Source organism: Perca flavescens, chromosome 12, assembly GCF_004354835.1.
Source record: "Perca flavescens isolate YP-PL-M2 chromosome 12, PFLA_1.0, whole genome shotgun sequence".
In the NCBI taxonomy this organism is placed as follows: domain Eukaryota; kingdom Metazoa; phylum Chordata; class Actinopteri; order Perciformes; family Percidae; genus Perca; species Perca flavescens.
In genome coordinates, this window is record NC_041342.1 from 35,540,892 (window position 1) to 35,559,253 (window position 18,362).

An 18,362-nucleotide genomic window follows, 5' to 3' on the forward strand; every position below is an offset into this window, starting at 1 on the left:
AGTACCTCTACATGCACTAATGGAGAGATTTCAGAGTGGGGGGGCTACTCATGCTCAGTACCTCTACATGTACTAATGGAGAGATTTCAGAGTGGGGGGGCTGCAGGTTTAATCCTGAAAACTCACCCCATCACAAGTCCATCGAGGTATTCACTGCCCTTAATGAAACCAAAGTAAAAGTTTCTGGAGACAGAGAGACAGACAGACAGACAGACAGACAGACAGACAGAGAGACAGACAGACAGACAGACAGACAGACAGACAGACAGACAGACAGACAGACAGATAGACAGAGAGACAGACAGAGAGACAGACAGACAGATAGACAGAGAGACAGACAGACAGACAGACAGACAGAGAGACAGACCGAAATAGAGACAGGCAGGCAGACAGACAGACAGATAGACAGACAGTTTAATTTAGCGTCTCTTTATTGAGTCGTTCTGAATGGTTTTGGGTCCTGAGAGACTCTGACCTGCTGTAGATTTCTTTGTAGTCCGTAGAAACTTTCTCCACCAGACTTTTATACCTGAACAGGAAACAGGAAACAGGAAACACACACACACACACACACACACACACACACACACACACACACACACACACACACAGGAAGGTCCAACGTCAGATGATGTCACTGTATTTATGTTGGAGTCTTACCTGAGACTGTCCGCGCTCAGACTCTTCTCCTCCCCCACCGCCAACACCACCAGTTTACCTGCTCACAGAGACTCACATCAACCAATCAGGAATGAGCCCGCCTACTCTGCCTCTGATTGGCTTAGCGTAAAAATTTATAAAAAATGAAATTCTGATAATCTGATATATCAGCTGATATATATATTTTTTTAAATCCAGAAACATGTAACAAAGTAAACAGATTTCCCTAAAATTAGTTATTTATGAGTCCTCACTTAAATAATATGATAATGCAGTTTAAAAATAAACTTGTTTATTTCATTGTCACAACAGAACATCAAAATATCTTAAAGTTCTCATAAAGAAAATGTCTAAAAATACAAACTTAAGATCTGAAACTTAAAGGGTTAAACATTAGTGTAGAGCGCCCTCTGGTGGACAGACTCTGCAACGCCAACACTCACAACATGGTTGAAGGGGGTTTCGTCCCTTTTTATTTTATTTTTTAAATATTCATTTATTTGCAGTTAAAAATGCCGATACATTATAGTTTGGAATATGCCTAAAATCGGCCGATAATATCAGTTGGGCTCTAGGCCAGATATAAGTTAGATTATGGCCTGTATAAAATATTAATGCTCCAATAGATGTACTTTTGTTGGAGTAGAAAAGCTAAAGCTAAAGCATATAAAAGCTGAGCTAACGTTACCTGACTCCCCCATGGAGTACAGAGTGTAGCCGTCGATCTGGCTGTAGTTTGGGAAACGCTCTCTGTTGATCCACGACTTCAGATCGCCATCACGTTCCTCTGAAACACAATTACATTCATTAACCCTCCTGTTGTCCTCTAGCTAAACGCTAAAGAGGGAAAGTTGGTGATTTTCAACCCTTCCGGAGCGCGTCATCCATGGGGTCGGGCATCGAGAACCGATTCCAAAAAAAAAAAAAAAAACGATTCCATTGGCATCGTTTCTTTATTGGAATCGTTTAGAGGATTTGGTTTCAAATCTGATCATGGGGCTTTATTTTAGGTTGAAAAAGCCCCGTCAAACTGCAACTCAACTTTGAATAAAAATAAAACGTTCCTCTTATTTGTGAAATAAGCATGTGACCCGTTTCAACTCCACCCTCAAAGAACCGGAATCAGAAGGATGAATCTGAATTGGAATCAGAATCGTTAATATCCAAACGATGCCCAACCCCAGTCATCCAGCAGAGCTTTACCAGCAGGTAAACGTCTGAAAAGACATTTCTAGGTGGCCAAAATGTTCCAGGTAAAGGCTGTTTTATGCTTCTGCATCTACCCCGTTGCTCCTACAGCGTTGTGATCCTTTGGGAGTTCTGCGTCGGGGTAGCTTTGCATCGTGGTGCATTTCACCTCCACACCACTAGTGGGCGATAAGTCTGAAGTTATCTGTGAGGTGTCTGCCAGCCAGTTTATGTTATGTTAGCAAGCTAACTTTAGCACACCTGCCCACAAAGTACTGGTTGCTGGAGAAGTGCTAATTTGAAAACGTTACTGACATATAGACACGTTACAAACGGATAACCCCGTCATTGGAACCAAACAGCTGACCAATCACAGTCACACAGGACCAGTTGACCAATCACAGTCACACAGGACCAGTTGACCAATCACAGTCACACAGGAACAGTTTACCAATCACAGTCACACAGGACCAGTTGACCAATCACAGTCACACAGGACCCGTTGACCAATCACAGTCACACAGGACCAGTTGACCAATCACAGTCACACAGGACCAGTTGACCAATCACAGTCACACAGGAACAGTTTACCAATCACAGTCACAGGACCAGCTGACCAATCACAGTCACACAGGACCAGTTGACCAATCACAGTCACACAGGACCAGTTGACCAATCACAGTCACAGGACCAGTTGACCAATCACAGTCACACAGGACCAGTTGACCAATCACAGTCACAGGACCAGTTTACCAATCACAGTCACACAGGACCAGTTGACCAATCACAGTCACACAGGACCAGTTGACCAATCACAGTCACACAGGAACAGTTTACCAATCACAGTCACACAGGACCAGTTGACCAATCACAGTCACACAGGACCCGTTGACCAATCACAGTCACACAGGACCAGTTGACCAATCACAGTCACACAGGACCAGTTGACCAATCACAGTCACACAGGAACAGTTTACCAATCACAGTCACACAGGACCAGCTGACCAATCACAGTCACACAGGACCCGTTGACCAATCACAGTCACACAGGACCAGTTGACCAATCACAGTCACAGGACCAGTTGACCAATCACAGTCACACAGGACCAGTTGACCAATCACAGTCACAGGACCAGTTGACCAATCACAGTCACACAGGACCAGTTGACCAATCACAGTCACAGGACCAGTTGACCAATCACAGTCACACAGGACCAGTTGACCAATCACAGTCACACAGGACCAGTTGACCAATCACAGTCACACAGGACCAGCTGACCAATCACAGTCACACAGGACCAGTTGACCAATCACAGTCACACAGGACCAGTTGACCAATCACAGTCACAGGACCAGTTGACCAATAACAATCACACAGGACCAGTTGACCAATAACAGTCACACAGGACCAGTTGACCAATCACAGTCACACAGGACCAGCTGACCAATCACAGTCACACAGGACCAGTTGACCAATCACAGTCACACAGGACCAGCTGACCAATCACAGTCACACAGGACCAGCTGACCAATCACAGTCACACAGGACCAGTTGACCAATCACAGTCACACAGGACCAGTTGACCAATCACAGTCACACAGGACCAGCTGACCAATCACAGTCACACAGGACCAGCTGACCAATAACAGTCACACAGGACCAGTTGAGCAATCACAGTCACACAGGACCAGCTGACCAATAACAATCACACAGGACCAGTTGACCAATAACAGTCACACAGGACCAGTTGACCAATAACAGTCACACAGGACCAGTTGACCAATAACAATCACACAGGACCAGTTGACCAATAACAGTCACACAGGACCAGTTGACCAATAACAGTCACACAGGACCAGTTGACCAATAACAATCACACAGGACCAGCTGACCAATCACAGTCACACAGGACCAGTTGACCAATAACAGTCACACAGGACCAGTTGACCAATCACAGTCACACAGGACCAGCTGACCAATAACAATCACACAGGACCAGTTGACCAATAACAGTCACACAGGACCAGTTGACCAATAACAGTCACAGGACCAGTTGACCAGGACCAGTTGACCAATAACAGTCACACAGGACCAGTTGACCAATAACAGTCACACAGGACCAGTTGACCAATCACAGTCACACAGGACCAGCTGACCAATCACAGTCACACAGGACCAGCTGACCAATCACAGTCACACAGGACCAGCTGACCAATCACAGTCACACAGGACCAGCTGACCAATCACAGTCACAAAACAAAAACAAGTTCAGGACTATTTAGATGTGGTCAGAGGTCAGTTTTCTGTCTCTTACCGTTGAAGGTGAAGTAGGTTCCATCTTTAAAGATCACCACGGCCGGCAGAGAGGGCAGAGACACCTCCTGGAGACAGAGACACATCATAGGGTGTAATGGGATGTTTTAGTTCAGACAGAAAGGTCATGTTGAGTTGAGTATAAGGGGATTTTTCAGTCTAGACTAGGGGTCTTCAACGTTTTTTAGGCCAAGGACCCCTTAGCTGAAAGAGAGACGGAGTAGGGACCCCCTACTGCTGTACATATATTGTATAAAATTGAGTTGCATGTTAAACTGGGCCGTATGGATGAAAATGAAAAATATATATATCATTTATACATCATGTTTTAATGGTAAACATATATGTGGAAGGCACAGTGAATTTTTAAGCCTAACTGTATGGCTACCTATATCAAGCTTATCTTCAATGTGTAAAGTTGTTTTTCACAAATTATTTTCACAAATAGGCCAAATTATCTTTCCTAATAATAGGTTGGATTCATATTATTGTACCTTTCCAGACATATTAGAATTTTTGAAAAAAGAAACTTTCAATAACATTTTAGACATAATATGGCGGCCCCCCTGCACTTACTCTGAGGACCTCCTAGGGGTCACGGACCCCCTGTTGAAGACCCCTAGTCTGGACAGAAAAGTTATGTTGCCGACATCAATGAAAAATGACTGCATGAGAGAAGTGACTCCCAGACACATGCGCCCAGACGTGTCCTGATTTCTTATTGTTTTATTCTGCTACAGCGAAATATTTCCTGATTTCATCCTGTTGCAACAGGAAAAAAAAAATCTGCAAAAAAATATATATAAACTCCTGTCTTTGAGTGCTACTTTTAGGTCTGTTCCACTAAACTCTGAGATACGTTGTGCTGTGTAACTCGAGCTCTTTGCTTGCAAGCAATAATACATTTGAACAAACTCTTACGGAACAACTTGTCTCTGTTTGAAACTTCTTTATTGCCCAATCTGTTGACAGAAATCTTCCACCACAACTGTCAGGACGACACACAGAGACTCACTTTAGTCTCCGTTTACCCCCGCAGTCCTGACCTCACTTCATTAATATACAATGTACTGCATGTTCTAAATGTGTAACAATCAGTATTCACATAAAACACACAAAAAAGTGACGATGGATTAGGGCTGCTCGATATTAGGAAAATATTTAATTGCGATTATTTTGACTGAAATTACGATTGCGATATGATTCACGATATTAGAGGGAATTTTATTTTTATTTTTGCATCATTATTCTCATGTTCCTAGAAAAATATTAAAATAAAAAAAATGTGTGATTTTTTTCAAAACAAAATTTGTTTTCTTTAGTCTGTAGGATAAAATTTGTTATGCCTTTAACAAACATTGCACCCCCCCTTGCGATTTTGATATTGCACTAGTCCATATTGCAATTTCATAAAATTGCGATTAATTGTGCAGCCGTACAATAAACTGCTAAAAATTTCTGGAAAATGTCAAAAACTAACTTCTAAAAAAACTGACAAAACTGCAGAAAAAAAGCAAGAATCACAACTAATTTAGCAGATAATTGCCGGGACACCCTCCCTCCCCCACCCCCAGATCATCTGCCGTGCAGAAACCACAACAGGCAACAAGACAGGCCTGCTTAGTATTGGATGAGGAGTTTTCTTTAGCGGGGTGTAAATGTTCCACCAGAACAAGTTCCTTCCTGAGACTATTTAGCAGAGTCACCGTCACTGCGTCTGGAGCTCAGCACTGCCCAGGACCATTGTGATTGGTTTAAAGAAATGCAAACAACCAGAGTTTATAATCCTATCCCAGAATGCATCTGTTGTGTAGCCAGACCTTCCTCCACAGCGCTGTGGAGATAGAGCTGGCAAGCAAGACTAAGCCCAGGGTGTGAGGCGCCGGGCGGGTGTGGGGATACTCACAAGCCCCGGCTGAGCGCCGCTGTGTTGGAGTTTACCCCGTGGACGAGAGGGTCGCCTCCCCACGCCTGCGGGTTGTGGGGGAAAACTCTGACTGTTGTTTGTGCATATGCACCAAAAAGGAGTTCGGAGTATTCGGCCTTCTTGGAGACCTTGACTGGAGTCCTGCATGGGGCTCCAGTGGGGGACTCCATTGTTCTGCTGGGGGACTTCAACGCACACGTGGGCAATGATGGAGACACCTGGAGAGGCGTGATTGGGAGGAACGGCCTCCCTGATCTAAACCAGAGTGGTTGTTTGTTGTTGGACTTCTGTGCTAGTAATGGATTGTCTATAACGAACATAGGGATGCTCATAAGTGTACCTGGTACCAGAGCACCCTAGGGCCGAAGGTCAATGATCGATTTCATAATCGTTTCATCTGATCTGAGTCCGTATGTTTTGGACACTCGGGTGAAGAGAGGGGCAGAGCTGTCAACCGATCACCATCTGGTGGTGAGTTGGGTCAGGGGTGGGGAAGACTCTGGACAGACCTGGTAAGCCCAAACGTGTAGTGCGGGTAAATTGGGAACATCTGGAGGAGGCCCCTGTCCAACAGACTTTCAACTCACACCTCCGGGCGGAGCTTTTCGCATCCCTGTGGAGGCTGGGGGCATTGAACCCGAGTGGACAATGTTCAAAGTTTCCATTGCTGAAGCTGCGGCGAGGAGCTGTGGTCTTAGGGTCTTAGGTGCCTCAAGGGGCGGTAACCCACGAACACCGTGGTGGATACCGGTGGTCAGGAAGCCGTCCGACTGAAGAAGGAGTCTTTCCGGGATATGTTATCCCGGAGGACTCGGAGGCAGTTGCAGGGTACCGGAAGGGCCCGAAGGGCTGCAGCCTCTGCCGTGAAAGAGGCAAAGCAGCGGGTGTGGGAGAAGTTTGGAGAAGACATGGAGAAGGACTTTCGGTCGGCACCAAAGTGCTTCTGGAAAACTGTTCGCCACCTCAGGAGGGGGAAGGGGAACCATCCAAGCTGTGTACAGTAAGGATGGGACACTGTTGACCTCAACTGAGGAGGTAATAGGGCGGTGGAAGGACCACTTTGAGGAACTCCTGAATCCGACTAATACGCCCTCTATGTTAGAGGCAGAGCTGGAGGATGATGGGGGATTGTCGTCAATTTGTTGCTGAGGTAGTTAAACAACTCCACAGTGGATTGATGAGATCCGTCCAGAAATGCTCAAGGCTCTGGGTGTGGAGGGGCTGTCTTGGTTGACACGCCTCTTCAACATTGCGTGAAAGTCTGGGACAGTGCCTAAGGAGTGGCAGACCGGGGTGGTGGTTCCCCTTTTCAAAAAGGGGGACCAGAGGGTCACTTGAATCACTTGCTTATTAACCCTCTACAAGCTGACAGCAGTGGGGAGGGGGTCAAATTGAGTCCATCTGACCTCTGACCTCCAAATCTGTGACAAAAAAGGGAGGTAGAGAAAAGCCAGTCTCTGCACTATAGATAACTAGAAGAACCTAAAGTTAGACCAGCATTACGTTATAATGCAGCTGGTTCAATTTACAGCGTTAGTTCTCTGAGAACATCTTTCATGTGTGTGTGTGAGTCTGTGTGTCTGTGTGTGTGTGTGTCTCGGTGTGTGTGTATGCGAGTGTCTCTGTGTGTGTGTGTGTGTGTGTGTGTGTGTGGGTCAACCTGATTTAAAGGAGTGTGAAGGTTTGTCTGCTTGTTTTAGTTTTCCAGTTGTAGTTTCGCAAGAATTCTCAGTTTGGAAATGAGTTAGGCAGCTCACGGCATGTCTCAGCCACAGATCACATGACAATACCAGCTGAGCTTTCACATCACTTTTAGTTTGCATGCTGAGATTATCTGAGTTTTAACTTGAACAGTTGTTGTGTTAATGAACTACACACTTAAGACGAAGACAGAAGTACTTTACAGTATTTGATGAGGACACAAGAATGATTAATCAGTCTGGAATAAAACTCAACCTGATAAACTAGAATGAGGAATATTTCATCCGAGACGAACAAGGAAACAGGAACTCTGAGAGACGGACCCTGAGATTTACCTTCAGACCAAAGCTTCCACTGCCAGAGGACATCTACAGGAGGGAGTTGTGGGAATACTGGGAATACTGGGACACTACCACTTCATCCAGCTGCTGAATCCCCAAACTGAACAAGACTTTTACAACAAAGACTCAAAGTGAAAGTAAGTTTGAGGGAATGAGCTGTCTGCCTGCTGTGTTTTCTGCTTCACTCAGAGACTAAATGGCTTCCAGGTTAGAGGAAGATCTCTGCTGTCCTGTCTGCCATGAAGTCTTTAAAGATCCTGTCATCCTGTCATGTAGCCACAGCTTCTGTAGAGACTGTCTGCAGAGTTGGTGGACAGAGAAACTAATACATGAGTGTCCAGTTTGTAAGAGAAGACATTCAAGGGAAGAACTACCTCCTAACTATGCTTTAAGGAACGCATGTGAGGCATTTTCACAGAAGAGAGATCAGAGAGCTTCAGAGGCTCTCTGCAGTCTGCACTCTGAGAAACTCAAACTCTTCTGTCTGGACCATCAGCAGCCAGTGTGTCTCGTCTGCAGAGATTCAGAAAAACACTCCAACCACAGATTCAGACCCATCGATGAAGCTGCACAACAACACAAGAAGAAACTTCAGGAAACTCTGGAGCCCTTAAAGGAGAAGTTAAAGGTTTTTGAACAAGTTAAAGTGAAGTGTGATCAAACAGCAGAACACATGAAGGTCCAGGCCCGACGCACAGAGACCCAGATTAAGGATCAGTTGAAGAAGCTTCACCAGTTTCTAGAAGAGGAAGAGGAGGCCAGGATGGCTGCACTGAGGGAGGAAGAGGAGCAGAAGAGTCAGAGGATGAAGGAGAAGATGGAGGCTCTGAGCAGAGAGATAGCAGCTCTTTCAGACACAGTCAGAGCCACAGAGGAGCAGCTGAGAGCTGAAGACGTCTCATTCCTGATCAACTACAAGGCTGCAGTGGGAAGAGTCCAGCAGAGCCCCTGCTGGAGGATCCACAGCTGCTCTCAGGAGCTCTGATAGACGAGGCCAAACACCTGGGACACCTGAGCTTCAACATCTGGAACAAGATGAAGGACATGGTCTCCTACTGTCCTCTGGTTCTGGACCCAAACACTGCTCATCCATATCTCATCCTGTCTGAAGATCTGACCAGTGTGAGACGAGGAGAGAAACAGCAGCTTCCTGATAATCCAGAGAGGATTGATTCTTCTTGCTCTGTCCTGGGCTCTGAGGGCTTTAACTCAGGGACTCACAGCTGGGATGTCGAGGTTGGAAACAGTGCAGACTGGTCACTGGGTGTGTTAGGGGAGTCTGTCCAGAGGAAGGGACTCATACGGTCTGGATTATGGACAGTATGGTTCTCTGGAGGTAAATACAGAGCATCCTCTCCATTAGCTCCAGACACTGTTCTCCTGCTGAAGAAGCAGCTCCAGAGGATCAGAGTGACTCTGGACTGGAACAGAGGAAAGCTGTCGTTCTCTGATCCTGATACTAACACACACATCCACACCTTCACACACACTTTCACTGAGAAGATGTTTCCATACTTTAACACTTGGGATGAACTGAAGGTTTCCCCAGTGAAGGTCTGTGTGACTGTAGAACAGGAATAGAAGAAGTCCATGTTTCAGATTTTGGAGGTGGGAGGGGCTTCCCTTTGATTATCAAATATATCTTTAATAGGGCTCGGTACTGAACTTACATACTTTCAGGCACCGATTGAATTGCCTCCATAGTATCATAGTAATTAAACACACTTACTTTTACTCAGTCAATTATTATTGTAAGCCAAATATAATTCATAATTATATCTTGCCTTTATCTGAGCGATGTTTAAATGATAGTTTTCCTTTTAATTAAGTAAAACATGCTTTTTCCAAAATCCCAAAAGCTGACGACAATTGTGAAAGTACAAAAGTAAAGTGCTAAATATATTTTTGTGATGGAAATTTTGAGCTGCCATAACTTGGGAATTTCCCGGGTGTGGGCTAAATAAAGTCTTTCTTATCTCATATAGGTATTAGACAATTATTTCAAAGGCAAAACAGAAATAGACAGAAGCAGAGTTTTGTCAAATGCTTTTAGATATTATTGTAATCTGACATATCTTGGTTAAGACGAATTGGGATTTTTGTTCACAAAACATATGTGTATGAAATCTGATGTTGTATTGTTATCAAGCTGCCCAAAAAATAGACGTACAAGTCCAGCTGAAATGATTAATTGCTTAATCCCTTACTTGATTGACAGAACTGCTTTGATCATTTCCAGTTTTCAAATATGTGAGGATTTTTTATGATACTTTTTTTACTTAAGTAATATATTTTTTAATGGAATATTGCTGGTAACAGAATATTTTTATAGTTGAATTATTACTTTTACTTAGACAAATGATTTGAGTAATTCTTCCACTATGACTATCTGTTAAACCTTATTGAACTTTTGACTAACCCTAATATGAAACATTTTTGAATGAATGATCAGACATAGAAAAACAGTGTGTATCATTCAAAATGGAGAAATCCTCATTCCTCACAGAGGCTCAGAGAACGGCAGAGGGAGGGGCTTTACACACACACACACACACACACACACACACACACACACACACACACACACACACACACACACACACACACACACACACACACATACATACCTAGAGATAATAGAAAAACAGGAGTTGTGCATGTGGAAGAACAAGACATTTGGATGTTGAGTTTAGGCTCAGCAATGACTTTGATCTGATTTGTAATTCTAGGAACAAAAAAACCTTTAATTCATGACGATACTTATTGGTTAGGTTAGGTAACTTTATTGGTACCCGTAGGCAAACTAGTTTTATAGTCTAAGAGGCAGGATATCATTAAAACTTTGTAGACCACAACATAACATAAAACACACAAAACATTAAAACATATAAAAACAGGTAGTAAAATATAGAAAAAAGAGGAATAGAAAACAGTACATGACCAAAGTGCTTGTGCGTTTTGTGCAAATAATTTTACCCTTTGTTTAACAGTGATTGCCGCTGGTACAAAACTGCTTTTAAATCTTGTGGTTCTGTAACCAGGAACTTTTAGCCTCCGTCCAGAGGGAACATACTGGAATTCCCTCTTCAGAGAGTGTAGGCTATCTTCTCTGACAGCCATAGATAGCCGCTGTAGCATACAGGGATGTAGGGTGCATCTGGGGCTCCCCAGTCAGCTTACTTGACCATTGTACAATTTGGTTTAGGCGATTCTTGTGCTTGACTGAGACACAACCAAACCATGCCACTAGGGAGAAAGATATAATGGTTTCGATAAAAGCATGATAGAATAATGTCATCATGGTCTTGTCTATATGAAAATGGTACAATTTTCTCAAACAGTATAAACTCTGTTTTCCTTTTTTACAGACAGCCTCACTATTCTCCTGGAAATATCAGACAGCAATTAGTATTATTTTGTGTTGCAACCCAAAGATAAAAATAAAATCAACAACATATGTTTGTTTCATTCATCTGAGTTTATTGGTTGAGACAATATTGAAATCAATTCAGGTTGATAGAGATTCCATTCTATGAGCAGTTAATTTGGACTCTAGTGAGTTTTTCAGGAAAGCTGCACTATAGACTTTGTTTGTATTTTGAGTTGCTATATGACATATTCTTTAGACTATTAATTATTGAGTCATGAGTCCTGTCATGTCTCAAAAGGAGGGATGAATGATAGCAATTATAAATACGTTTTTTTTAAATAAATAAGCATATGGATAATGGATTTTAAAACTACTCTAAACATTTTTATTTTGTTTTGTTTGACTTGCACTATTTGTGCAAAAACACAACCCTCAAGGTAATCTGAGGCCAAAAAAGAGAACAGTTTCCAAAGCCAGTGTTTCCTTTTCAGCACATTAGTAGGGATTTTATAGAGTTAAACCAGCATGACGGGTAAGAAATGCTGTTTTATAATTACTGATGTTTACTAAAAGAGTAGACGTTTTTCCAAGTGATTGAAGTATTGATAAAAGAGCAGATAATAGATCTAGGAGTTCTGCTTTGTGCCACACAGGGTAGGTGTGTCAGAGCAGGTCCATCTCACCCCCCCTCCAGCTGCAGGACCGGTGACAAACTGTACCAGAAGATTGACAACAACAACAACCAGCACAGCACCTCAGACCACAGCACAGCTAGACACGATAAAGGTTTGTGGTCTGGCTATGGTTCTCGGCCCAGAAGGAAAGGGATAGAGGACCAGTGCTAGCCGTCTGGTTGTGAACTTCAGCATCTGGAGATGTACCGTGCCAAACCAAAGAGCCAGCAGCAAACCACATGCCCTACCCAAAGCCTTGATGAACATTCTGTGATGAACTGATGACACTGAAATGAGAAGGCTTCAACCATTCAACCGAGGCCTGTTTCACCAAACATAAAGACACTCAATCCTATCTGGAGGTACGGACCAACAGCCAGCAGATGGACTGAGAAAGGGAGGGGGGAGAGCAAGGGACTGTCCTGATCTGACACATCTGACGTATTGTGAAGGGAAATAGTGCACAGACTCACATCCTGAAAATACACATACACTATTGGTCAAATGAAGTTTTTTATTTGCATGAGTTAAATTTGATCCTAAACAACAGAAACTGTTGCAGTGTATAATGCATCTGTCCATGTCTTACAGATTCACAAACATTTGGCAATGATTGAGCTCAATAGCTGATTCAAAATGTTTAGCGTTGATGTGAATGCTTAATGATCTGCATTATAAAACTCTAAAGAAGAATAATGTGCTGAGAAGATTGCATAAATACACGATGTCATGTAGAATTTTAATCTCATATTCATGATTGATTGCCTCAGGGCACCGAGGGTGTGTTCAGTGTCAATAAAATAGCTTGGAAATTAGCAACTCTGACTCCCGTCTCTGCTCTGAAAAAATAACCCTTTCTGTCTTTATGGAACTGCTTTATGCAGTACGGAGCCCTGGAAGGTCATAGAGAAATGTTTTCAGGGGATTACTTTTGCGTTACATCACAATAGGTTTTCCGTTACTACACAATACTTTTTGCGTTACTTCACAATATGTTTTATGTTATCTTCCCACAAAATGTTTGTGAAACACTGACAAAAATCAAAGTTCCCAAAGGCTGTATAGTGTATGACAGCAAATCAAAGTTAAAGGCTGTATAGTGTATCAGTAGTATATATGAGAGTGTATCAGTAGTGTATATGAGAGTGTATCAGTAGTATATATGAGAGTGTATCAGTAGTGTATATGAGAGTGTATCAGTAGTGTATATGAGAGTGTATCAGTAGTATATATGAGAGTGTATCAGTAGTGTATATGAGAGTGTATCAGTAGTATATATGAGAGTGTATCAGTAGTGTATATGAGAGTGTATCAGTAGTGTATATGAGAGTGTATCAGTAGTGTATATGAGAGTGTATCAGTAGTAAATATGAGAATATATCAGTAGTGTATATGAGAGGATTTCAGTAGTGTATATGAGAGTATATTAGTAGTGTGTATGAGAGTGTTTCAGTAGTGTATATGAGAGTATATCAGTAGTGTATATGAGAGTATATTAGTAGTGTATATGAAAGTGTATCAGTAGTATGTATAAGAGTATATTAGTAGTGTTTATGAGTATTTCAGTAGTGTATATGAGAGTATATTAGTAGTGTATATGAGAGTGTATCAGTAGTGTATATGAGAGTGTATTAGTAGTGTATATGAGAGTATATCAGTAGTATATATGAGAGTGTATCAGTAGTGTATATGAGAGTGTATTAGTAGTGTATATGAGAGTATATCAGTAGTGTATATGAGAGTATATCAGTAGTATATATGAGAGTGTATCAGTAGTGTATATGAGAGTGTATTAGTAGTGTATATGAGAGTGTATCAGTAGTGTATATGAGAGTATATCAGTAGTATATATGAGAGTATATTAGTAGTGTATATGAGAGTGTATCAGTAGTTATATGAGTGTAGTGTATGAGAGTGTATCAGTAGTGTATATGAGAGTATATCAGTAGTATATATGAGAGTATATTAGTAGTGTATATGAGAGTGTATCAGTAGTATATATGAGAGTGTATTAGTAGTGTATATGAGAGTGTATCAGTAGTGTATATGAGAGTGTATCAGTAGTATATATGAGAGTGTATTGAGAGTGTATCAGTAGTATATATGAGAGTGTATTAGTAGTGTGTATGAGAGTGTATCAGTAGTGTATATGAGGATGTATCAAAGCATCATGGGACCATGTTCTGAACTGAAGCAGTGCATCATGGGACCATGTTCTGAACTGAAGCAGTGCAAAGCATCATGGGAACATGCTCTGAACTGAAGCAGTGCATCATGGGAACATGTTCTGAACTGGTCCTGTCCTAGTTTAAGTGTTGTGTTATCTGGGTTTTAGTGTTGTGTTGTTGGTTTAGTGTTCATGGGGGGGGGTGGTTGATTGCCTCAGGTCAGCGACGGTGTGTTCAGTGTCAATAAAATAGCTTGGAAATTAGTAACTCTGACTCCAGAGTCAATCCTTCCACACAGCTCGCCACAATATGTACTTCAAATCAAATCATATTTAGGTTTTTAAGAACTGCTGGCTGGGCATCACTGACCTTGGGCAGCACGTCTCTGGAAGCAGAGAAGAAGAAGGTGTGAACGATCAGCGTCTCGGCTACCGACGTGAAGTTTCCCTGAAAACACATCAGAGGTCAGAGGTCAGCAGTCTGTGTGTGTGTGTGTGTGTGTGTGTGTGTGTGTGTGTGTTCAGTTAAGTCACTTTATTATCCCAAATGGGAAACTTGATATGCAGTCAGGAATGAAAGATAAAAAAGAAACACATTCAAGCAACATACAAATAAACAAAGCAACAGTACAAAGACATGAGTACAAAAAAGGTTTCCTGTGTGTAATACACACAACACCATTCATCGCCACTGGAACAATCTCTAAAAACAAAACATTACATGTTTAAATTAAGCCGAGTTATTGCACATGGGACAAAAGAATTTTGAATCCTATTGGTTTTACACCGGGGTACTCTAAATCTGCGACCTGATGGGAGTATAACGAACTCAGAGTGAAGGGGGTGGTTTGTGCAGTCTAATATAGACCGGGCCTTGCGAAGTACTTACTGGTCAAAGATAACCATCAAGGGGGACTGTGAGAAACCTTGCCAGCCACCTTTACAATATGGCTGAGGTGGTTTTTGTCCCTGACGTTCAGGTTACCGTACCAAGCAATCATGGCAAAAGTAAGAACTGATTCGATAAAAGATTTATAAAATAAGGACATAATTTTCCTATCTACATTAAAAGGGTTTAACTTCCTAAGGAAGTACAAACGTTGCTGTCCCTTCTTACAGACTGCATCACAATTCACATCAAACTTCAGGTTTTTATCGATGACGGTTCCCAGATACTGTTCAACAAATTCAGTTTCAGTTCCCCTAATGAAAGTCTGAGATGGTGGGAGGGATACTTTCCTAAAATCAATTACCATATCCTTGGTTTTTGTGGGATTTAATTGGAAAAAGGCCTCATCACACCATTGGACAAAGTCATCCACCACTGGCCCATGCTCAGATTCATCTTTACAGAGCAGGCTAATGATGACTATGAAAACTTCAGAATGTGCCTGTTCTCATGCTGGCTTCTACAGTCATTGGTGTAAAGAATGTACAGCAATGGGGACAGGACACAGCCCTGAGGAGAGCCAGTGTGTGTGTTCATGTGTGTGTCTGTGCGTGCATGTGTGTACCTTCAGCGGTGACGTGGCTCCAACGTAAACTATCATGACATCGTGGCGACTCATCACATGTTGGAACAGCTGCACGCTGCTCAGATGTCGAACCAACGGCCTGAACGACACAAAACACTGAGGTCACACTGAGGTCACACTGAGTTCACACTGAGGTCACTCTGCATGTTGAAACAGACTGTAAAAATAAAAATAACGAACGGAGCTTCCAGGTCTGAGAAGTGAAGCCAATGCTGAATCTCCTCAAAGCTGTATTCTACCTGAATTCCAGCAGGGGGAGACTCCTTAAACCTGTATTCTACCTGAATTCCTGCAGGGGGAGACTCCTTAAACCTGTATTCTACCTGAATTCCTGCAGGGGGAGACTCCTTAAACCTGTATTCTACCTGAATTCCAGCAGGGGGAGACTCCTTAAACCTGTATTCTACCTGAATTCCAGCAGGGGGAGACTCCTTAAACCTGTATTCTACCTGAATTCCAGCAGGGGGAGACTCCTTAAACCTGTATTCTACCTGAATTCCAGCAGGGGGAGACTCCTTAAACCTGTATTCTACCTGAATTCCTGCAGGGGAGACTCCTTAAACCTGTATTCTTCCTGAATTCCAGCAGGGGAGACTCCTTAAACCTGTTTTCTACCTGAATTCCTGCAGGGGGAGACTCCTTAAACCTGTATTCTACCTGAATTCCTGCAGGGGGAGACTCCTTAAACCTGTATTCTACCTGAATTCCAGCAGGGGAGACTCCTTAAACCTGTATTCTACCTGAATTCCTGCAGGGGAGACTCCTAAACCTGTATTCTACCTGAATTCCAGCAGGGGAGACTCCTTAAACCTGTATTCTACCTGAATTCCTGCAGGGGGAGACTCCTTAAACCTGTATTCTACCTGAATTCCAGCAGGGGGAGACTCCTTAAACCTGTATTCTACCTGAATTCCTGCAGGGGAGACTCCTTAAACCTGTTTTCTACCTGAATTCCTGCAGGGGAGACTCCTTAAACCTGTATTCTACCTGAATTCCTGCAGGGGAGACCCTTAAACCTGTATTCTACCTGAATTCCAGCAGGGGAGACTCCTTAAACCTGTATTCTACCTGGATTCCAGCAGGGGGAGACTCCTTAAACCTGTATTCTACCTGAATTCCAGCAGGGGGAGACTCCTTAAACCTGTATTCTACCTGAATTCCTGCAGGGGGAGACTCCTTAAACCTGTATTCTACCTGAATTCCAGCAGGGGGAGACTCCTTAAACCTGTATTCTACCTGATTTCCAGCAGGGGGAGACTCCTTAAACCTGTATTCTACCTGAATTCCTGCAGGGGGAGACTCCTTAAACCTGTATTCTTCATGAATTCCAGCAGGGGGAGACTCCTTAAACCTGTTTTCTACCTGAATTCCTGCAGGGGGAGACTCCTTAAACCTGTATTCTACCTGAATTCCTGCAGGGGGAGACTCCTTAAACCTGTATTCTACATGAATTCCTGCAGGGGGAGACTCCTTAAACCTGTATTCTACCTGAATTCCTGCAGGGGGAGACTCCTTAAACCTGTATTCTACCTGAATTCCAGCAGGGGGAGACTCCTTAAACCTGTATTCTACCTGAATTCCTGCAGGGGGAGACTCCTTAAACCTGTATTCTACCTGAATTCCAGCAGGGGGAGACTCCTTAAACCTGTATTCTACCTGAATTCCTGCAGGGGGAGACTCCTTAAACCTGTATTCTACCTGAATTCCAGCAGGGGGAGACTCCTTAAACCTGTATTCTATCTGAATTCCAGCAGGGGAGACTCCTTAAACCTGTATTCTACCTGAATTCCTGCAGGGGAGACTCCTTAAACCTGTATTCTACATGAATTCCAGCAGGGGAGACTCCTTAAACCTGTTTTCTACCTGAATTCCTGCAGGGGAGACTCCTTAAACCTGTATTCTACCTGAATTCCTGCAGGGGAGACTCCTTAAACCTGTTTTCTACCTGAATTCCTGCAGGGGAGACTCCTTAAACCTGTATTCTACCTGAATTCCTGCAGGGGGAGACTCCTTAAACCTGTATTCTACCTGAATTCCAGCAGGGGAGACCCTTAAACCTGTATTCTACCTGATTTCCAGCAGGGGGAGACTCCTTAAACCTGTATTCTACCTGAATTCCTGCAGGGGGAGACTCCTTAAACCTGTATTCTACATGAATTCCAGCAGCGGGAGACTCCTTAAACCTGTTTTCTACCTGAATTCCTGCAGGGGGAGACTCCTTAAACCTGTATTTTACCTGAATTCCTGCAGGGGGACACTCCTTAAACCTGTATTCTATCTGAATTCCAGCTGCGGGAGACTCCTTAAACCTGCAATATATCTGGATTCATGCAGGGGGAGACTCCTTAAACCTGTATTCTACATGAATTCCAGCAGGGGGAGACTCCTTGAACCTGTATTCTACCTGAATTCCTGCAGGGGGAGACTCCTTAAACCTGTATTCTACCTGAATTCCAGCAGGGGGAGACTCCTTAAACCTGTATTC

The 18,362-nt window shown here is 43.0% G+C and overlaps 1 protein-coding gene and 1 pseudogene across 1 annotated transcript in view; one reads left to right on the plus strand and one right to left on the minus strand.

Moving 5' to 3' along the window:
- Window positions 1-18,362, minus strand: part of LOC114565614 (protein disulfide-isomerase TMX3-like) — a 30,226-nt gene that overhangs the window by 9,497 nt on the left and 2,367 nt on the right. Inside the window, exons 2-8 of the mRNA XM_028593775.1 lie at window positions 15,857-15,956; window positions 14,713-14,790; window positions 4,164-4,230; window positions 1,349-1,447; window positions 661-718; window positions 476-529; window positions 127-183 (exon numbers count right to left, since the gene is read on the minus strand). Coding sequence (XP_028449576.1) covers window positions 127-183; window positions 476-529; window positions 661-718; window positions 1,349-1,447; window positions 4,164-4,230; window positions 14,713-14,790; window positions 15,857-15,956 — 513 coding nt within the window. The remainder of the gene's footprint in view (window positions 1-126; window positions 184-475; window positions 530-660; window positions 719-1,348; window positions 1,448-4,163; window positions 4,231-14,712; window positions 14,791-15,856; window positions 15,957-18,362) is intronic.
- Window positions 8,328-9,712, plus strand: LOC114565137 (nuclear factor 7, ovary-like; annotated as a pseudogene).